General features: G+C 44.0%; 1 protein-coding gene across 2 annotated transcripts; it reads right to left on the reverse strand.

The window, feature by feature from the left end:
- Positions 1-869: 869 nt before the first annotated feature.
- LOC115581331 (poly [ADP-ribose] polymerase tankyrase-1) lies at positions 870-19,147 on the reverse strand. Of its 2 annotated transcripts, XM_030416336.1 has the most exons (28): positions 18,658-19,147; positions 17,204-17,428; positions 16,398-16,493; positions 16,134-16,170; positions 15,118-15,193; positions 12,974-12,994; positions 9,859-9,953; positions 9,705-9,771; positions 8,491-8,677; positions 8,245-8,366; positions 7,678-7,769; positions 7,453-7,531; positions 7,195-7,366; positions 6,707-6,786; positions 6,327-6,472; positions 6,040-6,205; positions 5,442-5,661; positions 5,106-5,215; positions 4,793-4,981; positions 4,440-4,686; positions 4,273-4,355; positions 3,988-4,108; positions 3,724-3,821; positions 3,329-3,403; positions 3,116-3,221; positions 2,679-2,865; positions 2,384-2,540; positions 870-2,028 (listed from the first exon to the last, which is right to left on the reverse strand). In XM_030416336.1, the coding sequence occupies exons 1-28, from the start codon at positions 19,106-19,108 to the stop codon at positions 1,942-1,944; spliced, it is 3,792 nt and encodes a 1,263-aa protein (XP_030272196.1). In that variant the 5' UTR covers positions 19,109-19,147; the 3' UTR covers positions 870-1,941. The 2 variants fall into 2 exon arrangements, with proteins under 2 accessions (XP_030272196.1, XP_030272198.1); XM_030416338.1 differs by lacking the exon at positions 12,974-12,994 and having other exon boundaries at positions 1,755-2,028.
- Positions 19,148-20,558: the final 1,411 nt, after the last annotated feature.

The raw sequence follows: 20,558 nt of genomic DNA on the forward strand, positions 1-20,558 counted from the left end.
TTGTTTTTATCCCTGAAATAGTCCAGACAGATGTGGACATTTATCTATTTTTGCTCCATATTTTAAACCTTTGATTTCTTTTCTCCACTTTGTGTTTTTCGTTTTTGTGCCTCATCACAGGAAACATTTCACTGCAACAACACTTATTTTACTTTTTATACTTCAACAACATTTTCCTGAGTTTACTCACACTTTTACTGAAATAAGATGTTGAATGGAGTATTTTCACACAAGGATCATTGCACCTTCACTTCAGTAAAGGATCTGAATGCTTCTCCCTCCACTGATCTTTGTGAACATATATCAATATATCAGAGACAACTTCACTTTGACTTCCACCAAATTAAATTCTTCTTCTGTTTGACTCTAAACTGTGAAACAACCTCCACTTTGATTTCACAACTCCAACAAGAAATTAAAGACTTTTATTGTATTTGTGTTTTCGTTTTATTTTTTACATATTGTTCTAAGTTTTTGTTTTAACTTTTAATTTTTTTACATCAATATTCATCCTGGTCTGTTTTGCTGTTCCAGCTGCATCTTTGCATGAAACTGCTGCACAAAAGTGGTCAAGAAATACCAAAGAACATGCTCATCAGATTATCATGACGTCACAGTGTAACTGACCTTTGAGACAGAAAATGTCAAAAATGTTTTAAAAGAATTTTCTCAAATTAATCACATGAATTGTTGTTAAATGTGCCAAAATGTGCCAAAATGTGCTTTGTGAGATGTCAGTGATGTTTAACCACCAAAATCTGATCAGTTCATCCTTCAGTCTGATCTGAAGAACCGTCACCAGAACAGGACGGACTGACGGACCATCAGAACACGTTACCTCTGGTGAGGTAAATAAACACGAGACGACGAGCTGTTAATGGGACATTTATTTAAAAAAAAAAGTTGGGAGAATCAAGAAGGCATGAAAGGAAAATTCATGTCATTTACAGTCAAACTCAAAGATACTGTTAAACAGCAACAGTTATACACAACCATTTACACAACCTGTACAAATATTTTTTCCCGCAAATTTTGCATTTTAAATTCAAAATAACTTAAATAGGTTTCTATGTAAAAGTGCAAATCCTTATGATGTGTGTGAGCGAGACCATGGCGACATGAAGGTGCTCTGATGAGTTCACTGACCGTCAGCTGTTCACTCGTAAGGCATCACGAGCACATTTACTGACTCCACTGTAACAACGCGTTTAATGCACAACACCTGCAGGATCGTGTCGTTCTGATGCCTTACAACCGAGTCTCAGCGCTCTCCATCGAGCACGTCCGGCCCTGAATAAAACCACTAAAAACGTTCCAGCTCAGTGTTCGTAGTGTTCTGGGGTGAAAGTTCACAGAGTCAGCATGACGGCACAGCAACAAAGAACTGTTTCCTGTGTGTAGTGTTATAGGTTAGCATTAAAATCACAGTTACCAGAGGCCTTTCTGTACACGGCGGGGCAGTAGTAGTCCACAGGTTTCAGGCTTTGACAGAGAGACAGTGTGTGTGTGTGTGTGTGTGTGTGTGTGTGTGTGTGTGTGTGTGTGTGTGTGAGATGGGTGGTGATTCTGCACAGTCACAAGGCATGAGGCGACAACGAGTGTTAGATAGATCAAAGTGTCTACAAGCATCCTCCTGATTGGTGAAGAGGAGGGGGAGGAGGAACTAACCCACGCACGCTATTGGGCCTCACATGCTTCTGTATTAACATGCAGCCGATGCAAAAAAACGAAAAACAAAAAAAACAAAGTGTCATCACGACGAGTAGGAGAGGATTATACAGCATATCTGCTCATGAAGCACTGGTCACCATGGGTTCTACTGGACTGCAGACTGGAAATGTGTTCGGTAAATAAGAGGTGTTCAGGCATTTTTAATACAAAAACGAGCATCCAGTCTTTGTGTGTGTGTGTGTGTTTGTGTGTCCGTGTGTGATAAAGTAACTAGGACTTCTGCTCAGCTCCTGCAGCAGACTGGGCTGCACTCTCCGGTTTAAGGATCTGGTAGGTGATGAGGTACTCGGGGTAGGCCTGAAGGAAACAAACAGACACGTTAGCAGACGTGACGAAGATAAAATCCATGTTCAGGTTTATAATCACGTTTGTATCCAACAACAGCAAACAGGCAGTTTGTTCGTATTCTTGATGGTATTTTAGAAGTTTCTTGTAAAACAATATAATTATGTTGATGACCGAGTGTCACGATTTGGATTCCAGATCACAAATAGATGAAAAGTAGCTTCAGATTCTCCTCGTATATTTTTTTACCATCCCCGCTGACTTCCATGTTTGTTGTGTGTCCGTAGAATTAAAAAAAACTAACCAAACAACACTTCAAGCGTTTCACAGGAACTTTATAATGTCTCAGCTGAAACAGTTTGTTTACCTGCTCTCCTCTGTAGATGACGTACTCGGCGTAGGCCAGGCCGTTGACGCTCGGCCGCCCGATCACCGAGTGGTGTCCTGGGGGGGCGTGGGCCATCTTCATGGCACTGAACTGTAGGAAGGACTTCCCCAGAGTGACTCGACAGAACAGCATCTGTCTGAGAGTCCAGATGAGGAGGAAAAGTCAGACATACGTGTCTAATCCCAGAATATTTCATCTATACTCTTCACTCTGATAAAGAACCGGACCAGAACATATTTTATTGTCGTGGTTTACTCTGAAAGGTTCACGTTACCTGTGGCACAGGTAGCAGGACCGGTCTTTGTGCGTCGGGCAGCCCGTCCCTCCACCGATGCCGTACACGTACTGATTGCTCTTTGATGAGTTCTCTGCGAAGTAGATTCCGGCTCCGAACATCCCTCCGATGTAGGCGTGGCGCTCGTCGAAGCCTTTGTGGATGATGGCGTTGATGAACGGAGAACCTGAAGGAGGACAGCAGCAGAATGACATCACACACAGGGACGGACAGGAAGTGACTTAATGAGCAATCTTCAGTTATTTATTGGTTAGTGTTCACACGCTTCATCTCTGCGTTACAGCTTTTCTTACAGATGTGAACGGAGTTTTAGGTCGCTGAAAAATTAGCTTTCGGAAAAGTCACATTTTGTAATAACACACACACACTCAGGTTGTGTTTGCAGCATCACTGTCAGACGTGAACCCAGAGTTTACCGTGGAACAACATCCGCTCGTTGTGATGGTTGTGGTTCTCATCTGCGATCTCCTTCTGCCGGTGGGTGTATCGCTCCCGCAGCTTCTTGTTCACCACCTTCTGAATCTGTGGACGCACATCATGTAGGTCAGATCACTGTCATCACATTATACTGATACAAAGACAACTGATCATCAGAACAAACGGAACAAGCAGAGACTCGTGGTTCAGACCTTGATGATGTTGTATCTGCTGAACACTCCGCCGGCGTTGCCTCCGTCTCTGTGCTCTCTGATGGTGCTCTGCATCTGAGGGGGAAACAACGAAAACACTTACACACTTAGGACTTATTATCAGGTGAAGGTTTGCTGCTGGTTCTCAGTTTGTCACCTCTCTTTTCTCATTTTGAGCCATCGCTAAATGACCAAGTCAAGCTATTTGTTACCTGTCTGCTGTTTTGGAATATGGCATCATAAATACAAAATAGTGGCACGAAGAGGAGATGCACCTTCAACACCTCTAGATAACCGTTATATTCTCTTATTCTCAGTAAGATGTTAGAAACACATTTCTCTGTGACATCCAGTGGACGCTGTGTGAAGTCAAACAGAGAGTGAAGCGGACTCACCTCCTCCTCCACTGACTGGTACTCCTTGTCGTCAGGAGCCAGGTCGATCAGGATGGTGCCCTGGTTGGCACAGTGGAATGTCAGGTACGGGTTGGCACCTGGGAAACAAAATACAGTTATTCAGAGCATCAGGAGATAACTGCACACAGTCTTCTGTTGTGAAGTGACTGACTTCTGTTTTGGGAACTGACTCCTTGTGGTTTTAAAAACTTCGACCCACCATTCCTCCGTGAATCTGAACAGAGAAGTAAAGTGTCTGTTTACCTTGCTGGCCGCCCAGCAGCCTCTCTACACCTTTGATTAGTTTGTGTCGGTGGCCGTAAGCGTTAATTCCGATCTCCTTCAGCTCCTCGTGACCCATGTCAGCCAGCACATCCAGACTGATCTGGAGGAAGGTAACGATGCAGGAGGAGACGTTAATACCACCACAAACAAACAGAGAAATCGTGACATGTCTAATAAACACAAGGCAACGCGACTGTTTCTGCCGGCTGCATTTGATAATCTTCACTGGGCTTCAGATTTATGACAGTCCTTGAGGTATCTCACCTGCTCCCTCTCAAAGATGTCCCTCAGGTGCTCCAGGCCCAAACTCTTCAGGAACTGACTGATATTCATGTCCAGCATCGCCACTGTGAAAAACAATTCATCGGGTCAAACAGGGTTCAGTGTCAGCGGCTCTGTAACCGATCAGTTCTCAGTGTGATCAAACTTACTCTCTCCTTCCTTGCGGTCGGTGCCTGTGGCTCCATCTGCCACCCCGGAGGACCCGGCAGCAGCGGCAGCAGCCAGCTCGGTGAGCGGGCCGGCCAGGTTGTCTATACTGCTGGCAGCCGACAGACAGGACGGCGTGGAGGCCGGCGAGATGACCGAGGCGCTGACCACCGTGGCCTGAGGCTTAAAGCAGCTGGGCAGGGCGTCTGGAGGCATGGCGTCCATCAGCAGGGCCCGGATATCATCAGCCTGCAGGGACCGAGAAGAGAATCAGTTTGTCAGTGAACAAGAGAACAGAAGTAGCAGTGTGAGGCTTCTGTAGCTACAGAACTACTGAATATAAATCAGCTGTTACCGTTGCCAGGTCCAGCGCAGTCTGACCCTCCTGGTTCTTCATGGTGGGGTCGGCTCCGTGAGCCAGCAGCAGCGCACAGAGCTGCGTCCGTCCCTTCTGGGCCGCCTCGTGGAGCGGCGTGAAGGCCCATTTGTCTGTAGCGTTCACACACGTGTTGTACTTTATCAGCAGGGCTGCGATGTCCACGTGCTGTGAAGAAGCAACAGAGACAAGGTCAGTGTGGAGGACACGTCAAACAACACAGAAACACTTCAGGACAACAACACAACAACACAGGATCTGTATTTGATGTGTTGATGTTGTTGACACTGACCCCGTACGAAGCAGCGTTATGAAGAGGGATGAGGCCTCCTTTGTCCTGGGCGTTGACATCAGCCCCGTGCTCCAGCAGATACTCTGCCACCTCCAGGTTGTTGTAGCCAGCTGAGGAGAACAAACAGGATCAATGTTAACATCCTGCAGCACTTTAAAAACTCTTTACGGAACATCTACTCAACACAGCCAGACTGAATAAAGTGGACAAAGATCCTCGTGTGCAAAAAGCCGTCAGGATCTGACAGAAACAACATCGTCAGAATGAACAGCAGCACAAACAGCATCAGAGACTGAGGTGCACGTTTTAAAACCAAGAGCAGCTCATCCTGATCACCTGCGAGGTGGAGGGGTGTGGAGTTGCGTCCCTGTGTGTCTCTGCAGTTGATGTTCTCTGGCGAGCACAGTTTCTGGACTCGGGCCAGGCAGCCCTTCTTGGCGGCGTCCAGCAGGGCGGCGTCCCCCCTCAGCAGGTCCTGGATGTCTGTGTCTCCGTCTTTCACCATGTCCAGCGGCATGTTGCCGTCGCGGTTCTTCTTTGAAGGGTCGGCACCGTGCTGAAAAGAGGAGTTTGAGTTTTTTCATTGGACCATTTTATAAACATGTTTGGTTTATGTGTGTGAGCAGCTTCTGATCAGATCTCACTTCCTGTTCTATATGCAAATAAACTCGTCCATCACCGGGACGAACACATCTGCTGCTGACACTTAAACAGACCCGAACATGTTACAATAATGTGACCAGATCCTCAGTTTGTCTTTGGTGCATTTACACCTGAACATCTGTCCACCTCTGACCGGATCACTCAGGACAGATGTTGATATCACGTCTGAAGTCTCTAACTGTTCTTTTTGCTCTTATCATAATCATCATCATCATCATCATTGTATCAATAACTAACACAGGACACAAATGTTGTAATGATGGATCCTCACTTTGAGCAGCAGTTTGCAGATCTCATATTTGCCCTTGGCTGCGGCCTCGTGCAGCGGCGTGAACTTCCACAGGTCGGCCACGTTCACCGAAGCTCCGTGTCTGACCAGCAGCTCAGCCACCTCGTAGTGACCGTAGGAGCACGCGTTGTGGAGAGGAACCAGACCGCTGGAGGAGCACAAACACATGTTAAACTCTTCACACAGGAGGAGAATGTGATGATTTGTATTTGTTGAATATTATAAACATGTAGGACATTTCTGGGCCAGACTGCAGTGAAAGAACTGACCCCTTGTCTTTAGCGTGGACGTCTGCTCCGTGGTGTAACAGGTATTCAACCACAGCCACTCGGTTGTAACCAGCTGCGAAGTGGAGAGGAGTGGAGTGACGGCCCTCCAGGTCCCGGCAGTTTACATTCTGGGGGGTGCAAAGTTGCTGTCGTACAAAGAGACAAGATGATGATGAGCAACTCAGCAGTTAAAGGAATTAAAGCAAACTGAATGCTTTTTACTGAAACTTTTTACATAAATTTGAGCACTCATCATAGTTCTCCACAAGTTTCACCAACATCAACGTCTACTAACGTCCTTCCTTCTGGTCGAAAATATACAGACGCAACAAGACATAAATAATGCACTCACCGCTGGAACAAACAGACAGTGAACTTACCTGCACTGTGTCCAGATCGCCCGCTTTGGCCGCCTCCAGAAACCTGTAGTCCACGTCTGAGTTACGCGTGGGAACGTTTTCTGGGGAAATAAAAAGGAAGAAAGAAATTCAAAACAAAGCAAAATGATCAACGCTGGACAGACTGAGTCTGTTTCATTCATTCATCTGAGCAATGAAACTCTCCTGGGAGATATGAACAGGCAGGCTACAGCTATCAGAGACTTACAGTTCATGTTTTCAAGACCTTTTCAAGACAGTTTTACTTCTTATTCTAGTGTTGCAAGGAAGTAGAAAGGTATGTTGTATGGTGGTTTAAATGTAGGAACATGGTTATTAGTTATTATTAGAGTGACGATGTCTTTTTGTCAAAATGAGTCAAGCTCTTCTGAACGCAGCTAAAACTGTCTGAAAGGTGGATACATTAAGTAAATAAAAGCACCTGTAGACTCCATCAAACCTAAAACCAGACCATGTTAAACAGTCCGTACCGTTGAGAATCTGCTGCACGGCCTCGTTCCCCATCTGAGCCGCGGTGAAGCCCTGCAGGGACACGATGGACGGGTCGGCCCCGTAGCTCAGCAGCAGCTTGCAGGTCTGGATGTGACCGGCCAGCGCGGCTCTGTGCAGAGCCGTCTGACCGAGCGTGTCCACAGCGTTCACCTGGAGTCAGACGAGCTGCCGTTAACACAAACCTCACAGGTTACACAACAAGAAGAGACGCGTACGAACAAAACACAACAACAGACCTTCGCTCCGTGTTTCTGCAGCACCTCCAGGATGTCGTTGTGAGCTCTCTCAGCAGCGACGTGCAGCGGAGTCATGAAGCTACAAGACACAACGGACAGGAAGTTATGACCTGCGGACACAATCTGTGTGTTCAGACAGTCATCCCTGCTGGTAGTTAACATCTCACCTTCATTATTAGTGCTGTGAAATCATTAGAATTGAACAATTAAGTGTAGTGGACTCACTCTTTATTCTTCTCATTGATGTTGGCACCTTTACGCAGCAGCAGCTCAGTCACCTGCTTCCTCTTGGGGTGCGGAGAGGCGACGGCACAGTGCTGAAATACAAATATAATGGATTAGTGAGCTGGAGTCAGTCAAACAGACAGCGATCAGCTGTTAATCAGACAGAACTGAGCTGGAAAGATCACTTTAAATTCACCACGCAAACTTTGTCAGTGTTGATTATTTTCTCTATTAGATGTTTGGTTTATAAAATTACAAAAAATGGTGGAAAATGTCCAAGAAGAAGTCCTCAAACGTCTCGCTTTGTTCACAACTCAAACACATTCAGTTTACTGTCACAGAGGAAATATTCACAGAAGCTGGAATCAGAGAATTTAGACTTTTTTTTACTTAAAAACACACGCTACATTATGTGTGTAAAGGGTTAAATATTTCGTCAGTATCAGCTCCAATAATACAGTTCCAGTTTGGGTCCACGGGGACACAAAGAACCGGACCTCAATCAGCTCTGCAGTGGATTTAATCTCCTGCTACAGTCAGTGAGAGAGATCAGTGTTTGTTCCTCACCAGCGCCGTCTCGCTGGTCTGAGGATGTTTGAAGCTGATGATCTCCAGAGCCAGAGTCTTCTTCACTTTGGCCATGTCTGCCTCCCGAGCCGCCTGCAGCAGTGAGTGACCTTTGAACTCGTCTACAAAACAAAGAGAAGGAAACAGAAACGTGTTCAGTGGTCTGACTCTGTAAATGCTTCTTATGTTAGGAAAGAAAAGCCTGTTGTGGGTATGTTGTGTGTGTACGAGTAGGTTTCCACTCACAGGTGAGTCGTTCTTTGAGCTCGGGGGTCGGGGCCATGTCCACGGCGCTCTTGCTGTGACAGTTGAGCAGGGTCGGGTCGGCGCCGTGGCTCAGCAGCAGGGAACACACCTCCACTCGGTTCTTGGACGCCGCCTCGTGGAGAGGAGTGAACTGCCACAAGTCCATCGCATTCACACAGGCTCCGTGCTGCAGAGAGACGCACAGCAGATATTAAGTGGCTGTAAATACTTTTCCATCCTGCAGGAGCATCAAAGACCAGCTGCTAACAGTGTTTCTGTGGTGAACATGTTTCACCGTGACGAGCCGGGTTTCAACTGAGAACTCTTAAAACAACTGAAAGTGAACACGATCAAATTTCAGTATAACTAGACTCCATAAATGCTTCAGTGAGCTCAGTGTGAAAGTCGTTTTTCAATATTTAGACATTTAACCTCATCTATGTACACGGAAGCTGATATTCTGCTCTGTCAGAACGTTTGAGTGGTTTAATGAGACGTTTCCTGCTGGAAAACCTTTTAGAAAAGTTGGTCTTCAGGTGATAAAGTGTAAAAATATTCACTGAGTAACACATGAAACACACGACATGTGTGTGTGATGAGTTTCATTTCATGGCTTTATACTTTCAGACTGAATTCATGATAAATCAGCGTTTGCTTTTGTCTGGATGTCTGATGAGGTTTATGATCTGCTGCTTTCTGCTGTACCTTGTTTTTCAAGCGTGTTCGTGATCTGTGTTTACAAAACCTGCACATAGTTTAATTCTGGTGTGAAAGCGGTAAAACACAACACAACCCTAAACAATATTTTCATTCACTGTCGACTATTTTCTTTGTTAATCAATTAGCTGTCTGATCTATTAAACATCAGAAAAAGAGCCAAAGATATTTAGTTTACCGTCATTGAGAAGGAAAGAAACCAGAATAATAATCACAATTAAGAAGCTGGAATCAGAGAATTTAGACTTCTTCTTTCTTCAAAAATTACTTTAACCAGTAAATCAAAGGTTAAAATAGTTGGTGATTGATTTAACAGTTGACATCTTTTTGATTAGATGCAGGGAAGGTGAGAGAGATCATTTATTACTGACTCTTGAGTCGGTATTCGGCCTGAAATTCTGACCCAAAGTGTCAATATGAGACTCATCAATCAACCTTCAGAATCATCTTCTCTCACTTCAGTCGCTACATGAAGTGAATCTGTTGTGTGTTCTTACTTTAAGCAGAAGCTCGGTGACCTCGAAGTGGCCGTAGGAGCAGGCGTTGTGAAGAGGAACCAGGCCGCTGCAGGAAAACAAGACTCAGGTTAATGTCACAGATTCTGGCCGACGACAGGTGAAGTTTTTGTGGTCTTTTCTGAAAAAGTCTCACCCTTTGTCCTTGGCGTGAACGTCAGCTCCGTGCTGGAGGAGGAGCTGCACGATGCGGACCCGGTTGTAGCCGGCAGCCAGGTGGAGCGGCGTGGACTGTAAGAGAGGAGAGTCTGTTAGCAGACAGACGGCTGGACGGTTTACTGAGAACTGCCTCCGATGGCCACGAGAGCAAGCGGCTGATTAGGGCCAGAAGCAGTGTGCTACGGCAGGCTAGGCTCTGTGAGTTGCAGATGAATGGCAGATATGATGATGATGCAAAGTCAATAAGAGTTTGTGGGCAGATCCAGCAACAAAATTCATTTTCTGTCCATGTTGCGTCTGTCTGACCTGAGCGAGTAACAACAAGCGACCTCGTTACTCATCTAGCTCCACTTCCTTCTGACAGGGTCAGCAAAATAAAACATTCCTCTCCGTCTACGGAGTTTAAAATTAAGTTTTATGTGGTTAGATGACAAGAAGGAATCACTAGTGCATCTGTTAGACTGTTAAACTGAAAGTAGCTGGGAGGGGATTACAGTTGGGTGATGACAGCTGGTTACCTGATGTGTTTTTGTGAGGAGTGAAGTGAGTTCAGGTCATTTAGAAGTGTAACGATTCTGAAACCAGGATTTAAACCAGGATGCAGGAGGTCTCGAGGAGCTTCTAGAAAACTCTGACAATCAGTTTACTGCTTCTGTCAAGTGACTGAACTGAACTCCATCTGGTAAATTCAGGGGCTGCTTGTAATTTACATTTTATGCTGCATTAGCGTGAATGGTATGAAAACGGTGGGCAAACGCAGAACGGCGTTTTCACGAAGTCATTTGATCATCAGCTGCAGTCTTAACTATTGCTGTATTTCTATTTATACTCTGCACGGAGCATTGGAACAAAAACAATTTCCCCCCGGGGATTAATAAAGTATTGCAGCTTTTTTTTTTTCCAATTTTTTTTGGCCTTTTATGGCTTTATTGATTGGTCAGCTGAAGATATGACAGGAAACAGGGAGAGAGAGGGGGAGTGACACGCAGCAAAGGGACCCACCGGGAGTCGAACCTGTGTCCGCTGCAGAGCCTCGGCACACGGGACGCGCACTCTACCAACTGAGCCAAACGGCGCCCCAGAATGCAGCTTTTTGATGAGAGGCGACCCAACGATCTGCCTTCATCGCTGCTAGTTTTCTGATCTTTTATAATCCTCCCCCTACTAACAAAACATGAGCTGAAGGGATTTCCACACCACCCCGACAACAGCCGACCTGCAGGAGGATTCCCAGAGAAAGGAAAGCGTTCTCTAGAAGCTGCTGCTGTCTCTGCAGTCCGAGGCAGCGGTGAACATCAGGGTGTTGGTACAACACACCAAAAGTCCACAACAAGTTCTTCTGTTTCTGCATAACACGCATACTAACTAGTAAATAAAGTTGGGGGTAAAAATCTGGCTCCATAGTTTGGTGGAAATATTGCTCCATGCCCAGTTTTTCTTCTGGCTGGTGCCGACATTATCAGCTCCTCCATGTTTGCGTCTAACCTCTCTTCTCCTATTTTTTTTGGCTAACATACAAATCTGTATATGTTCACGGTGGCGGCAACCTTATTCTTAGTCCAACCACCACTTTCATCACCACTTCCAGTATAAAAGGCTCTTGAAGCGTGGAGTTTGAGAATCGTTACACCCCTGATGTTTAGCCAAAGAGAAATCAGAATATGGCAAAAAATGAGTTCTGTGGTTGTTAATCTGCGAGATTTTGTTCAGAAATATTAAAACAGCAGTTTGTAGTTTTGGGAATAAATGTTAATCAGAAAAAGAAGATCATTGGTGGATGTGTTTCTGCTAAAACAAACTCTTTGTCTTCACGAATGAAATGTTCATGTTTTACTTAGTTTATATGTGGCGGACCCTGCCACCTTTCTAGCTTCAATCAGTGTCCTGGGAGCTTATTTTCCTCTGTTTGTTTATTCATTTATGGAAACTTATTTGTTTTGTTTGCTCAATAATATTGTAAATATTGAAATTATGACTTTTAGCTTCTTCTTCAGAACTACATAGTGCTTTAAATAAACAGTTGTTAATTAACCAAGCTGAACCTGCAGTAAAGAGAGAAACTTGATTCAGTGCTGGACTCAGATTTGATGAAATGCTGTCAAAGCCCAACTGTAACAGGATGGAAAGAAGCTGCGAGAAGCAGGCTGAGTGTTTGAGAAGCGTCTCTGCAAGCTGTTAGCGAATCAAACCAAAAAGGCTTCATGTCAGCCGAAAGAAACGTTAGTCTCAGCAAAGCTGCAAAAATCAACTCCGGTGGTTTTTTTCTCCATTTAAAACTAAAACATTTAGCTCAGGTCAAGCTCACAATCAAAAGGAAGGACATCGATCATTTCAGTTTCCATGCAGCGATGTTAGAAAAAAGCTCAGAACTGTTAGAACTGAAGCCACAGTGACAAAATCAGACAGACGAGAGTCGAATCACGGAGGCATCATTCAGTGTGGGATGACACGACGAGCAGTCACACGTCATTACAGCGGAGGGAGGCATAGCACTACAGACAGGTGACAGATGGAGTCCATTCATTACTGCATACCAACTGATCCAACAGGCCACGGGACACAAAACTCACAGACACATATTCAGGACTCGCTTGACAAAATGCAGAAGGGGCAGGCCGTCAGGCATGCATGAGTGATCATCATCATCAAAAAGAAAAATCAATCAATCAATGAATCAAATACAAGTCAGATCAGACGCTGACTGAAGAGAGCGAGTGATTGGAAGTTGGAGAAGTGTGGGTGAGTGTGCAGAGGAGAGGACAGACGCCGGAGAAAAGCAGGCAGTGGACATTTTGAGTTCCTCTCCAGGTCCAAAGAGACGAGTCGTCACCATGACACCAACCCAACACACTCGCTCACACACACACACACACGCACACACACACACACATGCCACGCACACACACACACAGAGGAGCGTCAGGGTAGGATACATGAGTGACCCGAACACCCAGGTCCATGATGTGCAATTAACAAGTGACAGCCAGCTTATTGGTCAAATAAAAAAACGATGGATTAAAAAAAGGAGTAAAACAAAAATAAAAGATCACAACAGTGCATCAATCAAGTGGCCGTTATCAAGGTCGACTTACCAGCATTTTTTGGGATGTTGACTGATCGACAAATGTTGCCAGAGTCACACGGAAAACAAAACGAAACAAAAATTATAAAATGACAGTATCTTTTTTTTTTTCACAGCAATTCTTTCCTCCCTGCTTTAAATCAATGAAACACAAGTCCAAGTTATAAATCACTGTTTGATCCGTCGTGATGGTCTGAGATTAATGTGACACCAGGTCAGAGAGGGGAAACGATCCCAGATCAGATCTACTCTGACACACTGGATCAGATCATGCAAAGGAGGAGACGTACTGTGGAAGAAGATGTGGTTAGAAAGGATGAAAAGGTCAAAGCTCAGATACCGTTAATGATACAGGATCTGTCTGGCAGAGAGGAGGAGCTGATTACAGTTTGAGAGTTATTAACAAAAACAAGACAGTAAATACACTTCAGTTATATCTAGTAAGTTAAACAAGCACATAGAAAAACAGTTGAAGTGACACATCGGATCAGAATGAAATAAATAAACAGCTCTGATAAATGACGATGTTAGAAAGTAAGTGAAGAAACAAAAATATACTGTATCCCGACGTAAACTCTGCTGACATTAACTCGGCTGGATCTTCTGTTTGGTGAGTAAATCTTTGAATTCTGTCAACAACACTGACCGATAAACATAAATGTGATTAAAACTACACAGAGAGTCTCGACCACTTTTTGATGTTGTTTACAGTCACGCACGACTTTTTCTCTGAACTACAGAACTCTCATCTTTTTCCGATTGTTCCCAATGAGGAGCGTCTGTGGAGGAAAGATGAAACTCTCAGCCTCTTTTTTCTCTGGTGACGTCACCGTGGTTCTGTTTGTGTTTCCTGGTCTAGACGATAATAATCACCGTTGTTTAGTCTCCTATGGATCGTGTCATCACCCTCATCGTCCTTGCTCTGATGTCCCGATGTCAAATCAAAACAAACGGTAAACAAAACACACATGCAGCGGTTTTTGTCTCAGTGTGTGGACACGGGGCCCGATGGTGCATTCAAGTGCACCTTGTAAACTCAGAACTCTTTACTTGAATGGCAACGAAGGTTTTTTTTTCTTATCTTCCTTTTGCAATACTTTTTACTAACATTTATCATCATAATTAGATGCTAAAAATTAAAACAACATCCCGTTAACTTCTTCAAAGTCAGATTTTAAAATGCAAATGTACGATTTCAGAATCTCTTTTATATGCAAACAAACAAGTAGTGCAACTTAAATATCTCTGACTGAATGAAAATTTAATTGAATCTGGGAATCAGAGGCCATTAGCAGTATAAGTTATTTTATTTTGTTGGACTAATAAAATAAATTGATTTAAAATGTGCAGCCTTGGCTCTGACGCAGTTCTAGTAACATAAAAAGTTGTAGAAAAATGCAAATAATCCTGTAAAATACCTAAATGCTAACATTCTATCATTGATTATTCTAAATGTCGACAGTGAGATTTTAATTTTTCCTGCAAATGTATAACGCTGCAAATATCTGATATCAATCTCTGTGACTACTTTCTATTAATCGGTATCGCCTCATAAAGACAGCCAACAATTTCTAATAACAAGGAACGAGTGATGAAACACACAGAAACATAAAACTACAAAAACTTCAAGATCACAAACAGATTAACTCCAGTATCTTGTATAAAGTGATAAACGAGGAAGCAGAGACGATATTAGCGTCAAGACATCGAGACATGATTCACAGAAACACTAAACTGTAAACAGAACGACTGGTTTGTCTACTTTGGTTCAAGAAAACGAACACTTGAATCTAAATCTAAGTGATAAAACACCCGACGACGTCAACAACAGGGGTGTGAAATTAATGTGGTTAGTGAAAGACGAACTGTTACTACTGAAGCAAACAGAAGTCAAGATGATCTGATGAGAGAAAGAAGAAGAACATCTACAATAAATCCTCTTCTTACATCTGCTGCACCAAAATAAACAAACCGTAGTGCTTCTTCTTCTTCTACTCAAAATGTTTGACTCTGAAACCTTCCGGTCGTTTTTTAACAAGAACTTAAATAAACTAACAAAGAACATTTTTCAGCCCTACACATCATGTTGTACTAAATGTGTCCTGACAGATGTCCGTCAGGTGTGATGTGGTGTTTTACTCGTGGCTCATTTACCTTTCGACCGTCGCTGGCGTGGCAGTTGACGTTTAACGGAGTCAGCAGCGCCATCAGCTTTTCTTCGTTTCCACTCCTGTAATTACACGCATGAAACGACCGATGTGATTAAGAATTCAACAGCTTAAATCATCCTGAGGTTTTATAATCTACGTGTCCACAGGCTTTGAATATAATGTTCAGACTGAAGAGTTGTACATTAATTTCTCCTGGATTATTATGTGTTTTACCTCCAGTACAGTTCAAGCAGTCTGCTCCTCACGAGCTGCGTTTACATGGAGCCTAATAATTTGATTAGAAACGGTTTAGGAGCCCGAACACATTAAAAATGCTTAAAAAGGGGCGGCGGCAAACTGGGGGTCCGTTTAGGTCTACACTTATTTCCGCCTCGCCTGCTATCTAAATCCGAGGCGTCAATGTGCCGGCCTCTGCGTGAGGTGGGCGGAGGTGTGGATGACCTGCACTGTTGTGCGACCCACAGCCGGGGAGTTTTAAAACCAGGAAACAGCTGATCACAGCAGTCAGTCCATCACTTCATCCACGGACATTAAGATGAGCAACTGGACAGCTGCTGAGATCCAGGAGATGCTAGCGTCTCCTCGGTCTCTGTAGCTGTTTGGTTGTGTTAGCTTGTTGTTGTAGCGGCAAGCTAGGAACGGTCGCTACTTTCAAATTAAAAGCCCCCCGCTAAGAACCCAGTTCTAAACTCCAATGGGGTGCAATGTAAAGCTCTTATTTTGAAGACAAATTCGTTGTCATTGTTCACAGCCCAACTTTGTGCGTCACATGTTTACGCCTACCTCAGAGGCGGATTTTGGAAAGGGAGGAATATTACGCCCCTCTTACCTTGGAACAAATGTGCCGCCTTTTCTATCTAAAAAGGGCTTCAGATAGTGAGATCAAATTTAAACACACTGAGCAGACGGCTGCACAGTTTGTCTGACTCAAGCCAACAGAAAGTAGAGAGAGAGTGTGTGTGTGTGTGTGTGTGTGATGAACATCACACTGACACTCACCTGGCTGCTTCCAGAAGTTCGTCCTTCTTGTATTCACCTGGGTGAAAACAAACATTCAGATTAGAGCCGGCCGTCACAAACACTGTGGTCTGTGTAGCAGTAGGTGTCGATAAACTTTTTGTCAGGACAGGTGTGTGTTTGTTTCTTCTCTTGTGTGAATGCCGTCTGACTATCTGAAAACTGAAGCATCCTTCAGTCGTGTGTTCATTCGTTTTTTTGCTATAAAAATGCCGGTAAAGTGTAAAATGTAAGAGAGGGACTGACCGGTGAGGACGGCCTTGGCTGAAGGGTCGGCGAGATCCAGAGCAGATTTGCCGTCAGTGTTGCGGATGTTTGGATCAGCGCCGTGTTGGAGTAACACTGAGGGAGAGAGGAGAAGATAAAGAGAATACGTTAATATCTGTTCTTAAATCTTTCACATTCCCACTTCAGACGTCACACTTAAAAACAAATAACTTGGTTACACAACATAAAGTTTGTGACGATACCAAAACTGCTGGTAGAAAAACAACACTCAAGTCAGACGTCTGCATCAACCCGTCAAGCTTTTTAAGAACCTCTTTATCTATGAACATGATGCCGGCTCAGAACTACAGGAGTGTAAACATCCTCATCGATCCCGACATCAGCTTGCATTATTCACTTAAGGAGAAACTTCTGATGTGATCTCAAGTGGAAGCAGATGTAAACAAAATGGAAACTGACGTGTGCTTTAATTTGAAAAAACAAAAGAGGATTAAATGAGTCTGGATACGAGAATGTTTGAGAGACGCAGTCAACACGGATCATCTGTTCCTCTAACGTTAGTCTGCCTCTGGCTATGATGTTTACTGATGCCTGGCAGCACCGTCAGCTGCTCCAGGGCGTCTCTGTCATTAGTTTCAGTATTCATCAAAATTCTAACTATTTAATATCAAACAGGTTTGAAATTATCAAGAGATTCCAGTCCAGACTCCTCCGATTGTCAGGAGGTGAATCTGGGATAGATCAGCTCAACCCTCCTGTAGTCTGAACTCAGTGTAGATTAAAGAGTTGCCCGTGCTTTGAAATAACCAACATTGGATCCTTACCAATACAAACATCAATCTTTCCCTTGATGGCAGCCTCGTGTAATGGAGTGTAGTTCCAGTTGTCTCTGGCGTTTGGGTCGGCGCCCTGACACAACAGGAGGCTGACGACTTCAGCGTGGCCGAAGGAGCAGGCGTTGTGCAGCGGGATGAGTCCTCCGTCGTCCCTGGCGTGAACGTTGGCTCCCGTCTGCAAGAGATGCTCCACCACATCTTTTCTGCCAAAACCTGAAACGGGATTAAAATGCATTTAAAATGAGCTGCTTCTTGATATGACATTAGGAGTGAAGAACATACTGCAGCAAAATAAAATGAATTTGGAGGATGAACACACATGGTTTGTTTTTTTATATTAAAAGATTAGTAACTCAGTAATTTGAGGGTACGTGTGTTTTCATTAAGAGAAACACAGTAATTACACCACCACCAGGATGTAGTTTAAATAATATACGATCAATAGGAACTTCTTATCCTTCCACCCATCAGTTATATGTGGACTAAAGCTCTATTATCAGGGTGCCTATGACAGGGAGTTGATATTGATTATGGCTCATGTGTAGTTAACAACCCCTTAAACAAACTCTAATGAATAACCCTGTAAAATAAATATATTCTTCTAAGATGAGCAGAGCTGCAATTGAAGATTATTTCCAGGTTGATTAATCCATCGATTAATAGATTAACTCTTTGGTCTATAAAACATCATAAAGTGCTTAAAAGATCAATCAGTGTTTCCCAAACCCCAAAATATCTTCCACAAATCTCTCATCTTCAGTTTACTGGAATTACAGCATCTTAACTTCTTTTTATTTACTCTAAGGTGCAAAATGTAGTTTTGTAAAAGTTAATATTTTGGAATATTGATAAGATTATAATGCAAACTCAGAAGTACATGATTTTTCCATAACTTAAAGGAAAATAACAGGATAAAAAGAAAATAATGTCACCAGAACGCTGTCTGAAGCTAGAAAGCTGTCAGGGTCTTTTAATTCTCGTCTCTTTGCTTGTTGTTGTTTTTGTATTCGGACTCAAACAAATTAAATGTTAGACGTCACAAAAACTCTAAAAATGTCCTTATTATGAGGTCATACATGCATATGTATATTTCTGAGTTTGTATTATTGCCTCATTAATATTGTAAATATTAAAATTCTTCTCCAAAACAACATAGTGCTCCCTCAGGACCGTTAGCCTAGAGCAGCTAATTTAGAGGCCGTTTTGTGCTACTTAGCTTAACATTATCAGCCGTTACGTCCTGTAAATATTGACGATACGTCAGTTTAATATCTAATATAAATTAGCTGGTTAGCTCCACTGAGTTATTAAATCCTAACTGATGAACTGTCAGATGAGTGAATGATGATAAATCGTGTTTGGCAGTAAAAACACGTCGACCCAAACACAACAACATTAGCTGTCACAGGATGCTAGCTGCTGCCGTTAGCTTAGCTCGTTACCCGCAGCGAAGTGAAGCGGAGTAGATTTCCGTCCAGCCATGTCCTTCGCGTTTACATTCACCGAGTCCACCAGCCGCTTCACCCGGGACACATCTCCGTTCCGACAGGCCTCGAATAGCTCCCTGAAGGCCCCGCCGATGCCGCTGCTGCCGTCCGTGGGGCTGGCAGCTCCGGATCCCGGGCTGGAGACGCTGCTGCTGCCGCCGCCGGACGCTGTCGTGGTGAAGCTCGCACTGCTGGCGAGCGCCGGGGCGGGCAGGTCCGGGGAGGCCAGAGGCACGTCGATCCCGCCGCTGCACTCCCTCTCACCCTCCGGGGGTCCGACAGCCGAGGTCAGCAGAGCCATCGGCGGGGAGGCCGGAGGAGCGCCCGAAATCGAGCCGTTTCTCGGCGGAGACTGTAAAGTATTCTGCTGTTGTTGCTGCTGCGAGGAGCGACGAGGCACCGCCATTACAGCAGCTCTCGGCGACAATAAAAGCTGCTCCGCCTTTCCGGTGAAAGTGGTCGCGCTTCCTGTCAGCTGTTCTCTCTGCGGGGGGGGGGGGGGGGGGAACACTGCGGTGCTCTTATTTACAGAGACCGTAAACACATCTTCATCTACCAGCTCTCAGAGCTCTGATGTTACTGCAGCACCTGGGTTTAAAGGAGCAGTCTGCAGTTTAATCAGAGGACATTATTTACTTATTATTATAAATAATAATATATACCTCTGGGTTGGTATTATTACCTTATCAATATTGTAAAATGTTACCTCCCAGAATTTCTGAATTTATTCCTTGAACAACATAGAGCAGCTTCAAAGTGAAACTCGCCAAAATGCAACCAAGGCTTTTTTTTGTTAATGTACCAAAGTCAAATATTTGTTTAAAAGCATAATTACGACGAAAGAGGCACTTTTAAGATTGACTGTATTTATGTTTTCAGGTCGAAATCATTTTCAATGGGAGTGCGAGGGGCAATTTTTTATGATAGCTACGTAACATGGAGGACAGTTAAAGGAGAACTTCGGTCGATTTAAACATGCAGCTTCATTGCTCAAGCTACCCTTGACTCGCCAGTACCGAAGACGCAAACAAATTTGGTCTAGCCATTACAGAGCTCCGTGAACGGAGACTTAGCATTGACAGCTAACAGCATGGGGTCAGAACTTTACACTGTGTTTTAAGCATCTTAACATGCTCCACATCTCACACCAAAAGTTATGCAACATCAGCAGACACCTTAGCACACAGCACTGTAGCGTGTATGACTCTAACTGAATAAAAAAGTAGTTAAAATAGTGTGTTTGTGCAAGCAGCTACATACCTGTTTGTTGACATCCGTGTGTTCCGGTAGCTAGACCAAACAAGCATATCCATCGAGTGTGCACTTAACAGGCTTAACAGGCTATTGTAAGGCTCATGGCTCATGACAGGCTGTAACATGGACATGTACATTATGAACATAAACACGAAAATGCTGGAATACGTTTCCGTCTCCGCCAGTGAGGGAGTAAGCGCACGTTCGACGGATTGACTAGTTTGGTCTAGCTACCGGAAGACACGGATGTCAACAAACAGGTAAGTAGCTGCTTGCACAAACACACTGTTTTAACTACTTTTGTATTCATTTTGAGTCATACACGCTACAGTGCTGTGTGCTAAGGTGTCTGCTGATGTTGCATAACTTTTGGTGTGAGATGTGGAGCATGTTAAGACGCTTAAAACACAGTGCAAAGTTCTGACCCCATGCTGTTAGCGTTCAATGCTAAGTCTCCGTTCACGGAGCTCTGTAATGGTTGGACCAAATTTGTTCGTGTCTTCGGTACTGGCAAGTCAAGAGTAGCTTGAGCAATGAAGCTGCATGTTTAAATCGACCGAAGTTCTCCTTTAAGGTAACAGGCAACAATTATCCACGCAATA

Source organism: Sparus aurata, chromosome 5 (assembly GCF_900880675.1).
Source record: "Sparus aurata chromosome 5, fSpaAur1.1, whole genome shotgun sequence".
NCBI classification, from domain to species: Eukaryota; Metazoa; Chordata; class Actinopteri; order Spariformes; family Sparidae; genus Sparus; species Sparus aurata.

Bases quoted from the DNA above. Each gene is read 5' to 3' on its own strand.
- LOC115581331 (XM_030416336.1), bottom strand. From the start codon at position 19,108: ATGGCGGTGCCTCGTCGCTCCTCGCAGCAGCAACAACAGCAGAATACT. The intron at 4,687-4,792 runs GTAACAGCTGAT...CGGTCCCTGCAG, and splicing joins CTGCGCTGGACCTGGCAACG to GCTGATGATATCCGGGCCCT. The intron at 3,222-3,328 runs GTCTGAACCACG...GTGCGTCCACAG, and splicing joins GCAGATACAACATCATCAAG to ATTCAGAAGGTGGTGAACAA.